This window comes from Odontesthes bonariensis, chromosome 17 (genome assembly GCF_027942865.1).
Source record: "Odontesthes bonariensis isolate fOdoBon6 chromosome 17, fOdoBon6.hap1, whole genome shotgun sequence".
NCBI classification, from domain to species: Eukaryota; Metazoa; Chordata; class Actinopteri; order Atheriniformes; family Atherinopsidae; genus Odontesthes; species Odontesthes bonariensis.
In genome coordinates, this window is record NC_134522.1 from 34841942 (window position 1) to 34860899 (window position 18958).

The 18958-nt window shown below is 41.0% G+C and overlaps 1 protein-coding gene across 2 annotated transcripts in view; it reads right to left on the reverse strand.

The window, feature by feature from the left end:
• The window catches only part of coch (coagulation factor C homolog, cochlin (Limulus polyphemus)), a 53933-nt gene extending 35189 nt beyond the window's left edge, over positions 1-18744 (reverse strand). For both annotated transcript variants that reach the window (XM_075448322.1, XM_075448321.1), the window contains exons 1-3: positions 18659-18744; positions 15898-15939; positions 15752-15793 (exon numbers count right to left, since the gene is read on the reverse strand). In XM_075448322.1, the coding sequence (XP_075304437.1) occupies positions 15752-15793; positions 15898-15931 (76 nt within the window). In that variant the 5' untranslated portion in view covers positions 15932-15939; positions 18659-18744. The remainder of the gene's footprint in view (positions 1-15751; positions 15794-15897; positions 15940-18658) is intronic.
• Between the last annotated feature and the right edge of the window lie 214 nt (positions 18745-18958).

Genomic DNA, 18958 nt, shown 5'->3' on the forward strand with positions numbered 1-18958 from the left:
TTCTGATCCTGCTTTACTGACTGACAGTTCGTCCAACCTGCTCGGGGTTTTTATCTATCGCCGATAAGTATTGCCTGAACAAGGTCTTGCTTGGGATTCCCTGTTTTAATGTTGTAATCGTCTAGTGCTTCAGCCTTAACGGCTGCACCTGGCGCCGACGGACGGCGGTCTGAGCGCTGTGCCTGACGCACGGAGGGTGTCTGGCAGTTTTAATTGATTTTGAGGTTACACTCCCTTAGTTTCTGTTTTGTTTTCTTTGTTAGCTACTTTGAGATAATTTGTATATTGTTTTCTTTTGGAGTACATTTGTATTTTGGTTTTGTTTATTTCTTTTTCAGTTACTAAATTGACCATTATTAAGATTTGTTTATCTCCTTCTCAGTGCTGGCGTCTGGTGGCTGGGTGCTGGTGGTCCGGCTGGTGGTCTTCCCCCTTTTTTTTGCTGTGTTCCTTTGGGATTTGAGTTCTCACATTTTGGTGCCTTTAAGTTGGTTTGTTGTTTCTTTATATATTTTAGTTAGGATTCTGCCCCCCTTCTCACTAGCCCCTGTTTCCCCAGTCACGCTCAGCACTGTTTAGGTCTTCTTTAATTTTTCTGTATGAATGTTTTTAAATCGTATTATAAAAAGACAACTATTATAATAAAAACTAGATCTTTTTGTATAAACATCGAACTACGTCTTCTCATTCCTAGTATATTGAACCTGCGTGTCCTTGAACCTAAACTTAATAATTCTCTGGGTGAAATTCCTGGAGTGGCGTTGTTGGATCACACCGAAAACCATTTGAGCTTAACTTAGTCTGCTCGGCTGCCACAACAGGAATGCAAAGGTTATGAAGCCTGTTGGTGTGAACTATTAAGAAAAAGAAAAAAAAGGAATGGAAAGATTATGAAGACTGTTGGTGTGAACTATTAAGAAAAAGAAAAAAAAGGAATGCAAAGGTTATGAAGACTATTGGTGTGAACTATTAAGAAAAAGAAAAAAAAACAGGAATGCAAAGGTTATGAAGCCTGTTGGTGTGAACTATTAAGAAAAAGAAAAAAAAAAGGAATGCAAAGGTTATGAAGCCTGTTGGTGTGAACTATTAAGAAAAAGAAAAACAGCATTATAACATCACCTTTCAAGACATACTTTGGACCACAAGGGGCAACTGCCAGTTGTAGTTGTAGTTGTATTTCTGTGTAGTCTTACACACTTCTCTGCAGCTTCCCACCTGCTGCTAACCCCCCCCCCCCCAATCAATTAACACAAAAGGAGCAAATCCTCTTGTGCAAAAAAAAATTAAAACAAAAACTTTAACTGAACAAAAGCATCAAACTATTAAATGTGGTTTGCTGAATATCAGATCTCTCCTTTCGAAGTCTCTGTTAGTGAATGAGTTGATTTGTGATCATCATATTGATATATTTTGTCTTACAGAAACCTGGCTGCAGCAGGAGGATCATCTTAGCATTAATGAAGCAACTCCCTGTGACTGTTTAAATGTTCACGTTCCTCGAACCACAGGCAGAGGAGGAGGAGTGGCAGCTATTTTCAGATCAGGGTTACTAATCAGTCCCAGACCCAAGGTTAGTTTGAGCTCTTTTATGTGTCAACCCCGAAACACACCAGTATCACCTGTTGTCTCCATGAGATTAGCCCTACTCAATATCAGATCACTAGCCAACAAATCCCTCTTAGTAAATGACATGATCATGACCTATAATTTAGACTTTTTATTTCTTAGTGAAACATGGCTGACTGAATGTAGCTGTGATACCATTCTCAATGAGGCAGCACCAACAAATTTCAGTTTTATCAATAAGTGTCGAAGTGGTAAGAAGGGCGGGGGAGTTGCCGCCATTTTTAAATCAGTCTTTCAGTGCAAAGCGAGTGCAGAGACAGTTGATGAACTCTTAGATAACTTTAACTTGAAAATCTCAAATGTCATGGATACTGTTGCACCTGTTAAAAATAAGATGATCTTGAGCAGAAAGCGAACACCATGGAGGAACACTATTATGGTAAAGGCCTTGAAAACAGAATGCAGGAAAGCAGAGCGTAAATGGCGAAAAACTAAACTTCAAATTCACCATGACCTCTACAAACAAAGTCTTTGTAATTTTAACCACGGGTTACTCCGGGCTAGACAGCAACACTTATCTGAAATGATTAATAAGAACATCAACAACACTCGTGCTCTGTTTGCTATGGTTAATAAGCTGACAACCCCCCCAAAACAGATAGTTTCAGAACTCTGTTCCACAGAAAAATGCAATGAATTTGCTTGTTTTTTCAATGAAAAAATCAAATTTATAAGGCTAAATATCAACATAAATGAGCAAAATAATAAAATGACGCAATCCTTAAAACCACCTAGGAATCAATCAACTATGATGTCAGAATTCAATACAGTTGACCAAAAAACCATAGAAGAAACAGTCCAGCATCTTAAACCATCAACATCCTGTCTTGACACAATGCCATCTGACTTCTTTAAAACTATTGTAAGCTCTGTCCAAACAGATTTGCAGCAAATAATAAACTGCTCACTTCAATCAGGCACGTTTCCTAAACCCTTAAAAGTAGCTGCCATCAAGCCACTCCTAAAAAAGAGAACATTGGATGCTTCCATTTTAACCAACTACAGACCCATCTCAAATCTTCCTTTTATAGCCAAGATTGTTGAGAAAGGGGTTTTTAATCAACTCAGTAACTTCTTGAACGCCAGTGTCCATGACAAATTTCAGTCAGGCTTCCGACCTCACCACAGTACAGAAACGGCTCTTATTAAAGTGTTAAATGACATAAGGTTGAACACTGACTCAGGCAAGGTGTCAGTTCTGGTATTGTTGGATCTCAGTGCTGCATTTGACACTGTGGACCACAGTATACTGCTGAACAGGTTGGAAACCTGGGCAGGACTCAGCGGGACAGTCCAAGAATGGTTCAGGTCCTACTTGGAGGAGCGGAGTTATTTTGTGACTATTGGAAGTAATCAATCTGATCGAGTGGCTATGACATGTGGAGTTCCTCAGGGGTCAGTTCTTGGACCCCTTCTGTTCACCCTATACATGCTGCCTCTGGGTCAAATTCTGAAGAACTCTAAAGTCAACTACCACAGCTATGCAGATGACACACAGATATATCTCGCACTGTCTCCAGATGACTGCAGTCCTATAGAGTCATTGTGCGACTGCTTAGAGCAAGTCAAAAAGTGGATGAACCAAATTTCCTTCAGTTAAATCAAGAAAAAACTGAGGTCATTGTGTTTGGCAACAAAAAGAAGAGGTTTGCTGTCAGTAAACATCTTGAGTCACTGTCTCTAGAAACTAAAGACCAAGTCCGGAACCTCGGCTTGCTGATAGACTCAGACCTGACCTTCAACTATCATATCATATCAGTCACCAAATCAGCCTTTTATCAACTTAACAACATATCCAGAATTAAGGGTTTCATGTCCCAAACAGATCAGGAGAAGCTGATTCATGCTTTCATCTCCAGCAGACTCGACTACTGTAACGGTCTTCTGACTGGACTCCCCCAAAAGAGTCTCAAACAGCTGCAGCTCATTCAGAACGCTGCAGCCCGAGTTTTAACCAGAACAAAGAGATCACATCACATCACCCCAGTTCTCAAGTCTTTACATCGGCTCCCGGTCAGATACAGAATAGATTTTAAAGTTCTGCTACTCGTCTACAAATCACGGAATGGTTTAGGTCCAGAATACATGAATGACATGCTAGCAGAGTATAAACCCAGTAGAGCTCTGAGATCTGCTGACTCAGGTCAGATAGTGGAGTCCAGAGTTCAAACTAGAAACGGTGAAGGAGCTTTTAGCTGTTATGCTGCACACAACTGGAACAAACTACCAGTAGAACTGAAATCAGCCACAACTGTAAGCACTTGTAAATCCAGCTTAAAAACATTTCTCTTTCGGTGTGCTTATGGTTGAGTTTATATCTTTCTTTTTCCCCTCTTCTTTGATTGCTTTTAACTGTGTTTTTAATTTTTATTCTATTTTTTTTCTCTTTAAATTGCTGCTTTATGCTGTTCTTTTAAATGCCTTGTCTTTATGTAAAGCACATTGAGTTGCCTATGGTATGAAATGTGCTATATAAATAAAGATGCCTTGCCTTGCCTTTTGAATCTCTGATTCTCAGTTTTTCCCACGCAAAGTGGAAATCCCAGAAACCTCTTGTGTTTGTTGTTGTGTATCGTCCACCTGGCCCTTATTCTGAGTTTCTGTCTGAATTCTCAGAGTTTTTATCCCAGTTAGTGCTGAGTACAGATAAAGTCATTGTAGTGGGTGACTTTAATATTCATGTAGATGTTGAAAATGACAGCCTGAATATGAACTTTAATTCTATATTAGACTCTATTGGATTTTCTCAGAGTCACCGACTCACTGCCTTAATCACACCCTTGATCTTGTGCTGACTTATGGCATTGAGAGTGAACAGTTAACAGTGTTCCCTCATAACTCTGTCTTATCTGACCATTTTCTGATAACCTTTGAGTTTACATTACTTGACTATACAGTTTCTGAGAAGAAATTTACATATAGAAGGTGTCTATCAGAGGATGCTGTAACCAGATTTAAAGAATTAATTCCATCATCCTTTTCTTCACTGCCATGTGCAGATATGACAGAGGACGACTACCTAAACTTTACTCCAGCAACACTTGACTCTCTTGTTGACAGCACTATAGTTTCAATGCGTACAGCACTAAACAATGTTGCCCCTCTGAAAAGGAAGGTAATCAGTCAGAAGAGGTTGGCTCCTTGGTATAATTCACAGCTGCGTGCTTTAAAGCAGACTGCAAGAAAGCTGGAGAGACAGTGGCGTTCCTCTAATTTAGAAGAGTCTCAGTTAGTCTGGAAAGATAGTTTAATAACGTATAAGAAAGCCCTTCGTAAAGCTAGAACTGCTTATTATTCATCATTGATAGAAGAGAATAAGAATAATCCCAGGTTTCTTTTCAGCACTGGTTTAAGTCATATTTATCTGATAGATTTCAGTTTGTTCTTGTAAATGAAGAATCTTCCTCACACACCAGAGTAAGTCATGGAGTTCCTCAGGGTTCTGTGCTTGGACCGATTCTTTTCACTTTATACATGCTTCCATTGGGTAACATTATTAGACAGCATGGCATAAATTTCCATTGCTATGCTGATGATACTCAGCTGTACTTATCTATAAAACCAGATGAACCCAATAGGTTGGTCAGACTACAAGCATGTCTTAAAGACATAAAGACCTGGATGACTCAGAACTGTCTGCTTCTAAATTCAGACAAAACTGAAGTCGTTATCTTTGGACCTGAGCGTTTCAGGGAGAAATTGTCTAGCTATATAGTTACTCTAGATGGTATTTCCTTGGCTTCTAGTTCTACAGTGAGGAACCTTGGAGTTATTTTTGACCAGAACTTATCATTTGACTCGCATATAAAACAGGTTTCTAGGACTGCCTTCTTTCATCTTCGTAATATTGTTAAAATCAGGAACATCTTGTCTCAGAGTGATGCAGAAAAACTAGTCCATGCATTTGTTACTTCAAGATTGGACTACTGTAATTCTTTATTATTGGGCTGTCCCACATATTCTCTGAAAAGCCTCCAGCTGATCCAAAATGCTGCAGCCAGAGTTCTGATGAGAACTAACAGCAGAGATCATATTTCTCCAGTTTTAGCTTCTCTTCATTGGCTCCCTGTTAAATTCAGAATAGAATTTAAGATTCTTCTCCTTACATATAAAGCTCTTAATGACCGAGCTCCATCATATCTTAAAGATCTCATTGTAAGATATTTTCCAAACAGAGCACTTCGTTCCCAAACTGCAGGTTTACTTGAGGTTCCCAGAGTTTCTAAAAGTAGAATGGGAGGCAGAGCCTTCAGTTATCAGGCCCCTCTCTTGTGGAATAAGCTGCCAGTAAATGTCCGGGAAGCAGACACCCTTTCCACTTTTAAGACCAGGCTTAAAACTTTCCTTTTTTATAAAGCTTATAGTTAGGTCTGTTGAATCTGATAGTGTGTCTGCTAGTGTGTCTTGTTCTGCCTCCACCTCTGGCACCCTCTATACTTTCATTACCCCCTACCCGAACCAGGGTTTGAATCCCATTCCCGCCTATCTTACCTCTTTTATTTCTACCCCTACCCGAACCAGGGTTTGCATCCCCACCCCGCTGTGACTGGTGTGCAGTTGGTGAGAGTGAGTTGTATGGCTTTGTTTTTGCTGGTATTTTTAGTGATTATAGGACTGTTTAGGTGAGTTTGTCTGCTGAATCTGCTAGTGTGTCTTGTCCTGCCTACACCTCTGGCACCTTCTATACTTTCATTACCCCCTACCCGAACCAGGGTTGGAATCCCATTCCCGCTTATCTTACCTCTTTTATTTCTCCCCCTACCCGAACCAGGGTTTGCAACCCACCCCGCTGTGACTGGTGTGCAGTTGGTGAGAGGCTGAGGTAGCTTGTGGCTGTAAAAGATGGTTCTATATATGGATCTATATAGGGAGTATAGGGAATTACTCACTGAGTCTGGTCCTTTATTTATTTATTTATTTTCGTTAGCACAAGTTTCTTGTGTTTACCTTGAATAGGGATGGCTCAGGTGATCCTGAAACATCCCATAGTTAAGCTGCTATAGGCCTAGACTGCTGGGGGGCCTCATCTGTCACACCTTTCCTCACTTTACTTCCTTTATGTATGTGACATTATTGTGGTCATTAACTCGTGTTTCCCTGTTCCAACAGATATCCTTTGAATGGTGTTACAGTGCCGCCGCCGCCGCCGCACCCCCCCCCCCCCCCCCCCCCCTTTCTGTCTTCTCAAACCCCAGCTGGTCGAGGCGGATGGCCACCCTTCCTGAGTCTGGTTCTGCCAGAGGTTTCTTCCTGTTAAAAGGGAGTCGTTTCTCTCCACAGTCGCCTCAGGCACGCCGCTCAGGCCGGGAGATTGGACCGAAAAACAAAAAGTTTTCAGTGCAATCTGTTGGTTTTCTTAGCTAGGAAATTGTTTTTGAATTGGCTCTATATGAACGAATTGGATTATTTTATGAATTATGATTATTATTAATTAATTGAATTCCAATTGGCTTGAATTGGACTTACTATCTAAGTGCCTTGAGATGACATTTGTTGTATTTGGCGCTATATAAATAAAAATGAATTGAATTGAATTGAATTGACTTGAATTGAATTGAATTGAATATTTCATTGGCTTCTAGTTCTACAGTGAGGAACCTTGGAGTTATTTTTGACCAGAATTTATCATTTGACTCGCATATAAAACAGGTTTCTAGGACTGCCTTCTTTCATCTTCGTAATATTGTTAAAATCAGGAACATCTTGTCTCAGAGTGATGCAGAAAAACTAGTCCATGCATTTGTTTTTTCAGGATTGGACTACTGTAATTCTTTATTATTGGGCTGTCCCACATATTCTCTGAAAAGCCTCCAGCTGATCCAAAATGCTGCAGCCAGAGTTCTGATGAGAACTAACAGCAGAGATCATATTTCTCCAGTTTTAGCTTCTCTTCATTGGCTCCCTGTTAAATTCAGAATAGAATTTAAGATTCTTCTCACATATAAAGCTCTTAATGACCGAGCTCCATCATATCTTAAAGATCTCATTGTAAGATATTTTCCTAACAGAGCACTTCATTCCCAAACTGCAGGTTTACTTGAGGTTCCCAGAGTTTCTAAAAGTAGAATGGGAGGCAGAGCCTTCAGTTATCAGGCCCCTCTATTGTGGAATAAGCTGCCAGTAAATGTCCGGGAAGCAGACACCCTTTCCACTTTTAAGACCAGGCTTAAAACTTTCCTTTTTGATAAAGCTTATAGTTAGGGATGGCTCAGGTGATCCTGAAACATCCCATAGTTAAGCTGCTATAGGCCTAGACTGCTGGGGGGCCTCATCTGTCACACCTTTCCTCACTTTACTCTCTTTATGTATATGTGACATTATTGTGGTCATTAACTCGTGTTTCCCTGTTCCAACAGATATCCTTTGAATGGTGTTACAGTGCCGCCAACCCCCCCCCCCCCCCCCCTTTACTGGGCCTAAAATTGAATTCCAATTTTAGGCCCAGTAATTTGCATAACAAAGGATGCACATAGAAGTTAAATCTTTCAAAAAGCTTTCAACTAAATATAGTCACATATGCTGTATATAGTTTAAATAAAGTGATTTTTAAAAAAATTTCTTGCAAGTGAGAAGTTATCTTTAAGAGTTTTTATTTATGTCATTTCATGATGTAAATTTATTTGTGACCGTGGGGTTAATCATTTTTTCACAAAAGATGAAAAACTTCTGCAAGATATCATTCTAGAATGCGCCGCTGAGGGTGGCAGCACGTTGGAGTAGCTCTGTTCCTCACATTGAGATTTTTTTCTTTTTTCTAAATTTCATTCCTGTTTTTTCTTGGAAGAAATTGCATTTTTTGGACAACTATTCCTTCCTGCCTTGGATGCTGTGCAGCTGGATTGATTCTTCCCAATACTTTTGTATATTTTGCTCTTTTGTTATGATGCATAACCATAGCAACAGGGTGGTTTACAACAGGGAGCAGCTGATTAACATTGGAAAAGCAGAAATAATTTGACAACTGAAGCCAGAAATCCCACTGGAATTGAAAATGAGGTGTTGTGGATGCAGAGCAGGAGCAAAGAGGAGAGAGAGAAAGAAGAAGTTCAAACCATCTCTGCCATCCATCATCATGGGCAATGTAAGATTGTTAGCTAACAAGTTGGATGAACTTCTAGCTTTGACAAGGACTCAGCAAGAATATCGGGAATGTAGCATTATGTGTTTTACTGAGACATGGCTGCAGGATCATATCCCCGACTCCAGCGTCTCTCTGCCGGGCTTCCTGACTGTACGAGCAGATCGAGATTTAAAGAGTAGCAGGAAAAGGAAAGGGGGTGGATTGGCAGTGCTTGTCAACAACAGATGGTGTTACCCAGGACATGTTACTGTGAAGAGTCGTCTCTGCAGTCCTGACATTGAACTATTGGCAGTAAGTTTTCGTTCATATTATTTGCCAAGAGAGTTCACCAGTGTTGTTTTGGTGGCTGTTTACATTCCACCCTCAGCTGTTGCCGACACTGCATGTGATGTCATCAGTTCCGTTGTTGCTAAGATACAGACACAACACCCCAATTCTTTTGTGGCAATATCTGGTGATTTTAATCATGCCTCACTCTCTGCTACACTGCCAACTTTTCAACAGTTTGTCAGCTGCTCTACCAGAGAAAACAAGACATTGGATTTGTTTTACACAAATGTCAAGGATTCATACATTTCCAAATCAAGACCTCCCCTGGGTAAATCGGATCACAACCTTGTTTTCCTCTGTTCAGCATATAAACCCCTTGTCCAGAGACTACCTGTCACAAAAAGGACTGTTAGAAAGTGGTCACAGGAAGCTGAAGAAGCCTTACAGGGTTGTTTTGATGCAACCGATTGGATTTCTCTTTGTAAGCCACATGGAGAGGACATTAATGCCATGACTGAGTGTGTGACTGACTATATAAACTTCTGTGTGGACAACACCATCCCCACCAGAACAGTGAGATGCTTCCCTAATAACAAACCCTGGATCACCAGTGAGCTAAAGGAACTATTGAACAAGAAAAAAAGAGCCTTTAGGGAGCGAGACAGGGAGTTACTGAGGAGTGTACAGAAGCAGCTCAGTCAAGATCAGAGAGAGCAAGGAGGTGTATAGAAAGAAGCTTGAGAGTAAACTGCAGAGGAACAATATCAGAGATGTGTGGTCAGGAATGAAGAAGATCACAGGCCTCAAGCAGAGGGAGGATCGAATGGATGGAAGTCTGGACAGAGCAAATGAGCTTAACACATTCTTCAACAGGTTCAGTTCAGGAACAAGCTCACCATCCTCCCCTCCTGTTCCCAGCCAAAGAGACATCCCACCCTCCTCTGACCCACAGCTTTCCTGTAACATCTCCACCTCCACCTCAGTCATGGATTCTTCTGCTTCCACTAGTTTGTCTTCAACCAAATCAGGAGATGCTGCTGTCCCCTTTGCCTCCCACTCCCACTTTTCTGTTTCTAGAAGTCAGGTGAAGAGGCAGTTGGAGAGACTGAACCGGAACAAGGCTGCAGGTCCAGATGGTGTCAGCCCCCGAGTCCTGAAGGCCTGTGCAACACCTTTTCAACCTTAGCTTGACCCAAGAGAAGGTACCACTGTTGTAGAAGACATCCTGTCTGGTTCCGGTACCAAAGAAAACTCATCCTTCAGTCATCAATGACTACAGACCTGTTGCCCTGACATCCCACATCATGAAGGTCCTGGAGAGACTCCTGTTGACCCACCTGTGTAAGCAAACCAGCACATATCAGGACCCCCTGCAGTTTGCTTATCGCCATGGAGTTGGAGTTGAAGACGCTATCATACACCTACTTCAACAAACCCACTGTCATCTGGACAAAGCAGGCAGCACTGTGAGGATCATGTTCTTTGATTTCTCCAGTGCATTTAACACAATTCAGCCTGATCTGCTTCGTCTGAAACTCCAGAAGACTCAGGTGGAGGCCTCAACAATCACCTGGATTAATGACTACCTGACAAACAGACCACAGTTTGTCAGACTGAAGAATTGTGTGTCTAACCAGGTGATCAGCAGCACAGGAGCACCACAGGGGACTGTACTCTCACCATTCCTTTTCACTCTGTACACTTCAGACTTCCAGTACAAGTCAGACTCCTGTCATCTACAGAAATATTCAGATGACTCTGCAGTTGTCGGGTGTATCAGAGATGGACAAAAAGCTGAGTACAGAGAGCTGGTGGACCGCTTTGTGGCATGGTGTGGGAACAATCATCTCATCTTGAATGTTAACAAAACAAAGGAGATGATTGTAGATTTCAGGAGAAACAGGGTCAGATCAAACCCTGTTTCCATCATGGGAGAAGAAGTGGAGGTGGTTGAGGAATATAAATACCTTGATGTTCATCTGGACAACAGACTGGACTGGAGACACAACAGTGAAGCCATCTACAAGAAAGGACAGAGCAGACTGTACTTCTTGAGGAAGCTAAGGTCCTTCAAGGTTTGCAGCAAGATGTTGCAGATCTTCTACAAGTCTGTTGTTGAGAGCGTCATTTCCTCTGGCGTCATCTGTTGGGGCAGCAGCATCAGAACCAGGGACCTAAAAAGACTCAACAACCTGATAAGGAAGGCTGGTTCTGTTCTGGGGACGACTGTGGAACCTCTGGAGACAATAATGCAAAGAAAGATTTTGCATAAAATCAAGAGAATTATGGACAACCCTGAACATCCTCTCCATGAGACTGTTATCGGAAAACAGAGTCTCTTCAGTTAAAGGCTTCTTCAGTTTGGATGCAAAACGGACCGCTACCGGAAATCTTTCCTGCCCACAGCCATGAGCATCTATAATAACTCCTTGATTTAATTGAGTTACATCAACATTTAATTTCCCTCTGGGATAAATAAAGCATTTTTGAATTTGAATTGAATTTGAATTTAAGTGAAACAAATTACTGTAAGTGTAAAAAATAAATGGCAAAAAAAACTTGCATACAGTTTACTGGTAGATGATTAGGAAGAAATGTGTTGAAACTACTAATTCAAATTACTGGAAATAATATTTATCGAAGATAACTGAGAAGGAGGCAGAGCCTTCAGTTATCAGGCCCCACTCTTGTGGAACCAGCTGCTAGTTTGGGTTCAGGAAGCAGACACCCTCTTTACCTTTAAGATCAGGCTTTAAGCTTTTCTTTTTGATAAAGCTTTTAGTTAGGGATGGTTCAGGTGATCCAAAAACCTCCCATGATGCACCTCTCCTCCCTCTGCTCTCTTTCCTCTCCATGTACATGTGACATCATGGTTGTCATTAACTTGTGTTTCTCTCTCTCAGCAGGTATCCCTGGCCTGGTGTTACAGTGTTTGTCGTCTTTCCTGTCCTCTCAGCCCCCAGCTGGTCGAGGCAGATGGTTGGTTCGGGTTCTGCTGGAGCTTTCTTCCTGTTAAATTGAGTTTTTTTCTTTTTTTCCCCCCTTGTGCAGTCTTAGGACAAGGGATTGAATCAAAGAAAACTTTTAATCCCATCTCATGGATTCCTTAGCAAGGCAACTTTTTTTCAATTGACATTGTATATATTGGATTAATTTGGATTCTAGATATTAATCTTGAATCAATCCTCTCCATATTTTATATAATTTGTCAATGTCCATTCTGCTCTTTTCCTCTTTTTATTAATAAATAAAGTAGATTTTTGTAAAAATGTAAGTAATTTTAAGTAAAATTTAAAAAGCTATTTAAATGAGCTTACCAGCTGATGCTTAAAAACAGTTAATTCATGTCTTAAAGTATAGCGCACCAAGGATTGTAATGAGGTGCTGAAAAAAACTTTTAAAGTCTCACTTATGCAAAAGACAAAATGATATTCAATTGTAATAATCCTTTTCAGAGTGCCAGAGACTGTGACTAGTTAGTTTTAACTGTTAACTGTTTTAACTGTCAATAAGCTGAATATCTTTAGAAATATAAAATATACTCAAAAACCAAGAAAGGCCAACAGGATTAATGATCTAGTTTAAAAAGAGGGATTTCTGTTACATACCTATCAGGAGAGTCAGTAGCTCACTGAAATAAAACCAGGATAACTGATGTTCACTTTTAAAGGGTTGACAAATGATAAGAGGAGCTTTGATTCTGTTTCATCTATTAGACCAGGGATGAGTAACTAGTGGCCCGGGGGCCGCACACGGTCCACACGCCCACTCGAAGTGGCCCTTAGATTAATTTTTGAAAATTATAAAAATGTGTCCTCTGTAGCACTGAATCAGTTGTAATGACACAGTTGGCCACTAGATGGCGCCTCCAATTCAGACGCCGCCACGTGCATGCTTCCTCCGGGTCTTCTCCACCGGTGAGGAAGAGACGTTGAGCCATGGCGAAGAGCGGAGGAAAGAGAAAACTTAAACGAGAAAATCGTGTTTCAGGTGAAATGGGAAGTAGATTATCTGTTCACAGAATTTAAAGGCAAACCTTTGTGCATAGTCGATTTAAGTTGCCACTGTAACGCCTTGCACAAAGCTAAATACGAGAAGTATACTGAAGCTGCAAGGGCTGCTATCATTGCAACCTCAAACCAAAAGTGCACAAATAACAGCGACTTTTTACCAGAGCCACAACCATATAGGGTCTGCACTCAAGGCATCTTATGGCGTTGCGCTTGAGCTCTCCAAAAAAAGAAGCCCCTTGTCAGATGGCCAAATTGTGAAGAGATGTGCTATGGAAATGGCAAGAGCCTTTGGTGACGATAACCTGGTTCAAAACTTTGATACAGTCTCATTGTCTCGTGAGGCGGGGGGGGTCCGTAAGACAGACAGCTTCAGCACCTGTGGAGAGCCCAGCTACTCCAGTAAGGTGGGTCAAAGTTAAAAGAACAACGCCACCCTGGGAATTTCACCCAGGGAATATTCCGTAATTAAAAAGGTGATTAGAAACTATTACAATTACCACCTCAAGAATAAAAAGCACTCAGGTTCTTTTTTACTTAGAACAGGAGACAAATGCTACAAATATAGCTGAGGTTTACTAGTGAGGAGCAAGGTCAAGGGATAGGAGACATCTCAAATCACCCCACAACACACATGCATCACACAGTTGTGCAACCCAAAACCCGAGGTGCAAAACAGGCAGCACACTGGAAGGAGACACCGCCACCTGAAAAGCTCCGACCACCACCACTGGGAGCTCAGCCTCTGAAACAAGCAGACACTTCACAGGGTAACAGGGAGCACCTTCAAGCTACCGATCAACACTAAACACCGTGGGCTCAAAGGCTAAGAAGAGGCCTCCCTCCAGCAGTGAAACAGAAATAAAATTAAAAGAAATGCAAACAAAATAATATGTTAACTAATTTAAGATAAATCACATAAAACACCAGACAATCTGTTAAATAGACATGTGATTGCCAGGGAAGAATACATTTCTTCTTTCAAAGGTTTAAACCAGATCATTCCCCACACTCATGCCAGGTAACAGTGCTCTGAGCACATGCAGGTCAGCTGTGTAACCAGGAGGTATCACAATCTGCCCAAGAGTGGCAATGAGCGAGTGAGCAAAACCCGCACAAAGTCAGATTGTCACAACAAATCCAAGTAATAAAGGAGTGCAAAGCATGATAAATAAATGAAGTAGGGCAAAACAGCAGCGTTCCTGCAGCCTAAACCACGGCTGCAACAATGCGACCAGTGGTCAGCTCCCAGCTAAACCAAAAACCTCAAAGCAGGCCCAGGATCACCTGGCAGGAATAAAACAGCATGTTGGGACACCAACACAGGAGGCATGACGCTTATCCAATTATCTGTGGTAAAAATCTGAGGCAAAGCACCCGCTTACAATCAATACATTAAAGATTGATGACAGGAAAGAAGCAAACGTACCGGGGACAATCCAGAAGAGAACAACAGGAGGAAGCCACACAGCAAGCTGATGTAAGGATGATTAAATGCTCACAATAAGCAAATAATACAGAATGACTGAAAGAACGAAACAGCACGGACACTCAGGTAAGTCAGGTAACTCAATACTAGAGGAGAGCTCAAAGCATCATGTAAACTGCCATCTAGAGTTTATCAGTATATAAGTATACAAGCAGAGACCCAATTGGCTCGTAATCACAGCAATCAGGAAACGAAAAAATACATCTCATGCCACAAAAAGAAAACACAACGGCTACGACCATCGGGAGTACCTGCAAAAATGATGAATGAATAAAAAACACTAACAAAAATAAACAAACAGCAACAATATCACCAGCAGCAAGCATATGCAAACAAAGGGACATATCTGATGTTTTTCAGAGCAACCTCAGACTAATGAAGGCTGGGAGGCGGGACGCAGCGAGATCAAATGTAAACTATGGAGGAAACAAGCATGGCAGACACCCCTGATGGAGCCAGACAGTGGAAAGAAAGTGAGGTTTTGGCAAGGGCACAAGTGTGCATAGGGACCAGAGTTGTCCCTACCAATATTTTTGATAATATTCTAATATAACATTTTTGTTACATAATGCATTAAATATAATATTTTTTCACAAACTCATTCGTAGCATCAAGCATTTGAAGAGAACTATTAATGATCTAGGGTTTGCTGTTGCATACCAAAATAAAACCAGGATAACTGATGTTCACTTTTAAAGAGCTGACAACGGATAAGAGGAGCTTTGATTTTCTGCTTCAACTTACTTAACTTACTTGAGTTTTGGACTTAATTAAAATCCTCACAATTTTGTTGGCTCCAGTTGCATGACAACTTTAGAATTGATACACACGCTAACACGTGGAGCATTCATTTTTACCTCTGTAAACGCAGCATGCTGCACGTGATGTCACGTCTTTGGCGCATGCTGGTCACTTCAGGGCTGAAATCTGTTCACACTGGAGTCTAATGACCGTTGCATTTAAATTACCATGTGAACCACCTTTCAAAATCTGCAGCATTAAGACCTGCAGTGTGAATGTAGCCGAAGGGACAGGAGTTCAACCTAAAGTAATTCTCAATAATAATCTGTTGGCAGATGCAAAAAGTCTTCATGCTGTCAATCTTTTTTTTGCAACAGCTTGTGCTGATGTACAAATGAGCTACTTTTTTTTGTCATGTCCTCATGTATTCATCAAGTCAGTGCTTCTGCATGCTGTTGATTGTTATTACTATATTCTTCTTTGGTTTCAACATGCATCAGGTTGACAGAAACACAAATGTCTCTCAGAACTCACCACTAGACTCCAAGCCAAATGATGGGATAAACATGGAAAGACCTGTTGAAAAAAGAGAAAGAGAGAGAGAACTTTACTCTTTGGTATACACTATTTTTGTACATACTAATAAGAAAGAAAGAAAAAAAGAAAGAAAAAGAGTATACCTGTCAGAAGCAGCAGGGGAAATGGCTGAGACATTTCAGCACCTGAAACACAATGATCCCAGTTTGATGTGAAAAAAAAAAATCACTTTGCACATTCATATATTTACTTTGCATTCAGAGAGGTTTCAATCCTCTCAGGATGTTTGTGTTTTAAGTTTGAGACGCATTGTAAAATTGATTCTATGTTTAGCATCAATCTACATTCACTAACTGCACACTAACTAAGCAAAAACCGGCTTAAAAGTTAAGTTCTGGTGCATCCTCCTTGTTCACACAATCCATGAGAGGCTTCTACAATTTAACTGGGCCAGTTGAAAATTTTGATATCATGCCATGACACCAAATGTCGTTATAAATCCCTCATACATCATCCGAAGGGCAACAGAGTTGAAGGGTTTAATCACTCTTACACCCTGAACAGATCTATATCCTGCCAACACCATAGCCCTGCCCACTATGAACAGGAAGTGTGTGCAGCAAGGCTTCAGCAGGAGCTCTGTGTCTTCCCCCACCCTCTCCCAAATGTTTCTGCATAGTATGTATACACTAGACTGCATTAACGCTTTCTCAGTAAGCAGTGGTAGTCTTTGCATGTTCTGGAACCTGAAACAAATCTACAACCTGCCAGAGTTAATGAGGGGGTCATGGGAGTTTGACCATCCAGTTTATATGTGTTTTGTGGACTTGGAGAAGGCTAATAACCGTATACCCTGAGGGATTCTGCTGGTGCTTCTGGAGTACAGGGTACCAGAGTCATTTTTGTGGGCTATTTGGTCCCCGTATAACCAAAATAAGAGCTGTGTCCACATTCTTGGCACAAATTCAAGCTTGTGTACTGTGAATGCTGGACTTGGCCAGGTTTGCTCCTTGTTGCCAATCCTTTTTGGGGGTTTTATGGACAGGATCTTGAGGTATTCTTGGGAAGAGGAAAGTGTCTGGTTCGGTAACCAAAGGGTTGCATCTCGACTGGCGGCCTGTCCAGGGTGTACCCTGCCTCTCACTGCTTTTCTTACCTCTTTTATTTCTTCCCCTACCCGAACCAGGGTTTGCATCCCCACCCCGCTGTGACTGGTGTGCAGTTGGTGAGAGTGAGTTGTATGGCTTTGTTTTTGCTGGTATTTTAGTGATTATAGGACTATTTAGGTGAGTTTGTCTGCTGAATCTGCTAGTGTGTCTTGTCCTTCCTCCACCTCTGGCACCCTCTATACTTTCATTACCCCTACCCGAACCAGGGTTTGAATCCCCACCCCGCTGTAACTGGTGTGCAGTTGGTGAGAGGCTGAGGTAGATTATGGTTGTTGTGGTGTGAGGGGCAGTGTTGGCTGGCATTAGGGGGGTGACTCTGGGACGCCAGTCTCACCCAATGACCGCTGGGATAGGCTCCTGCCCCCCGCGACCCGACCGACGGATTCAGTGGGTATAGAAAATGGATGGATGGGTTGAATCTCTGCTTTTTGCAGTTGATGTGGTCCTGTTGGCATCTTCAAGCCATGACCATCAGCGCACAATAGACCGGCAAAGCTTTTAATTTACTAGTCCATCTTTTTAATCTAAACCTCAGCTATGGAAACGAGATTTGGATTGTGGCCAAAATTATGTTGTGAATACAAGCTGCTGATATGAATTCCCTTCCGAGAAGGGCTGGGCTTACAAAAAGGAGTAATAGAATCTCTGGAGAGGCCTGAAAATGGTTGCACACTGATACTCCCTATCCAATTTGAGCTTGAAATTTCACAAAAACAGGTTTGCCAAGCTTGTAAGGTAATTCTAATGTTGCTAAAGTCCAATTAAATAGTTGTTATACTTAATTGGATATCTTGTTCCTTTGTCTTTAATTAATTTAACGAATAACAAAAATTTTATCCAAACACAATGCAAAAATGTTTTGCTTTGTAATTTGTTTTGGTTGATGATGTAAGAAATATGATAAGGTCCATTTTAAGATGAGTTTAAAGGCGTTGAAAGACTTCTGAATTTTCTTTTAATGTATTGAGAAAGTTCTCAGAACCTTTCAACACATTTTCAACTCATTTTAAGTTGAGATACAGTAAACAAAACAAATTCGATTAATCTATATGAAATCAATAAAGATTACAGCCAGAAAACTATTTAAACAATGGACAAACCATTTAGGAAGTAAACATTTACATGTCAATAACTTAACTTAATTGACTGGTCAGAGAACTTTGAAGCTATTCAGTAAAGCTGCAACTATATTTGCCAACACCCAGTAAGAAATGCTGCCAGCAAGCCAGTTAGTAAACTTAATTAGATGTCTGTGAAATGCAAACCAACTAATCAAGCAACAGTAAATAAGTCTTGTCTGTAAACTAGGCAGTTAACAGTGTCATAAAGTGAGATTATAAGTTAACTCCACATTCAGCAAATTCCATAAAATGGCAAATCAGTCAGTGTACTTCTTAAATTAGAAAGACAATATACTAACTAGTGCTATAATAACTGATCTAACAACTGTTATTCGGGATGTAAACCAACCAAGTTACCAACCAGTGCCTGCGAATCAAACCAGTCAATAACAAGCAAAATAAGATCAACTATATTAATGGCAAACAAGCTAGAAACAGTCAGTCACTGTCTGAACCAACCGTATAACCAAGCAGTACATAGTTAAAAAAGATCAGCAAATAATCAGTATGTAAATAATATGTTAACTCTTAGCTTTTTCTTTTGGTTAGTCCAAAGTTTTTAATCGAAACAATTCAGGTGGTTGGTTAAAATCTCCGTGAGAAGTTTTACTGACTGTTTCTTCAGTTGATGTCTCCAAGGGAGAACACTGCTTTAAGTGTTTAAAGTTGATTCCCTGAAGAGGCAGTAAGCAGTCAGCCGATGATGCTGAGCTGGTGTCAATTGCCTGGTGAGAGAAAGGCAGCTCTTTTAATAATCTCTCCCTCACTCTCTCTTTTCTCTCTCTTTCTAACACACACACACACACACACACACACACACACACACACACACACACACACACACAAACACACATCAGAGGTTTACGTGGGAGTGGCCTCTGTGACAAGTGAACCTGAGACAGAGAGAAGGAATG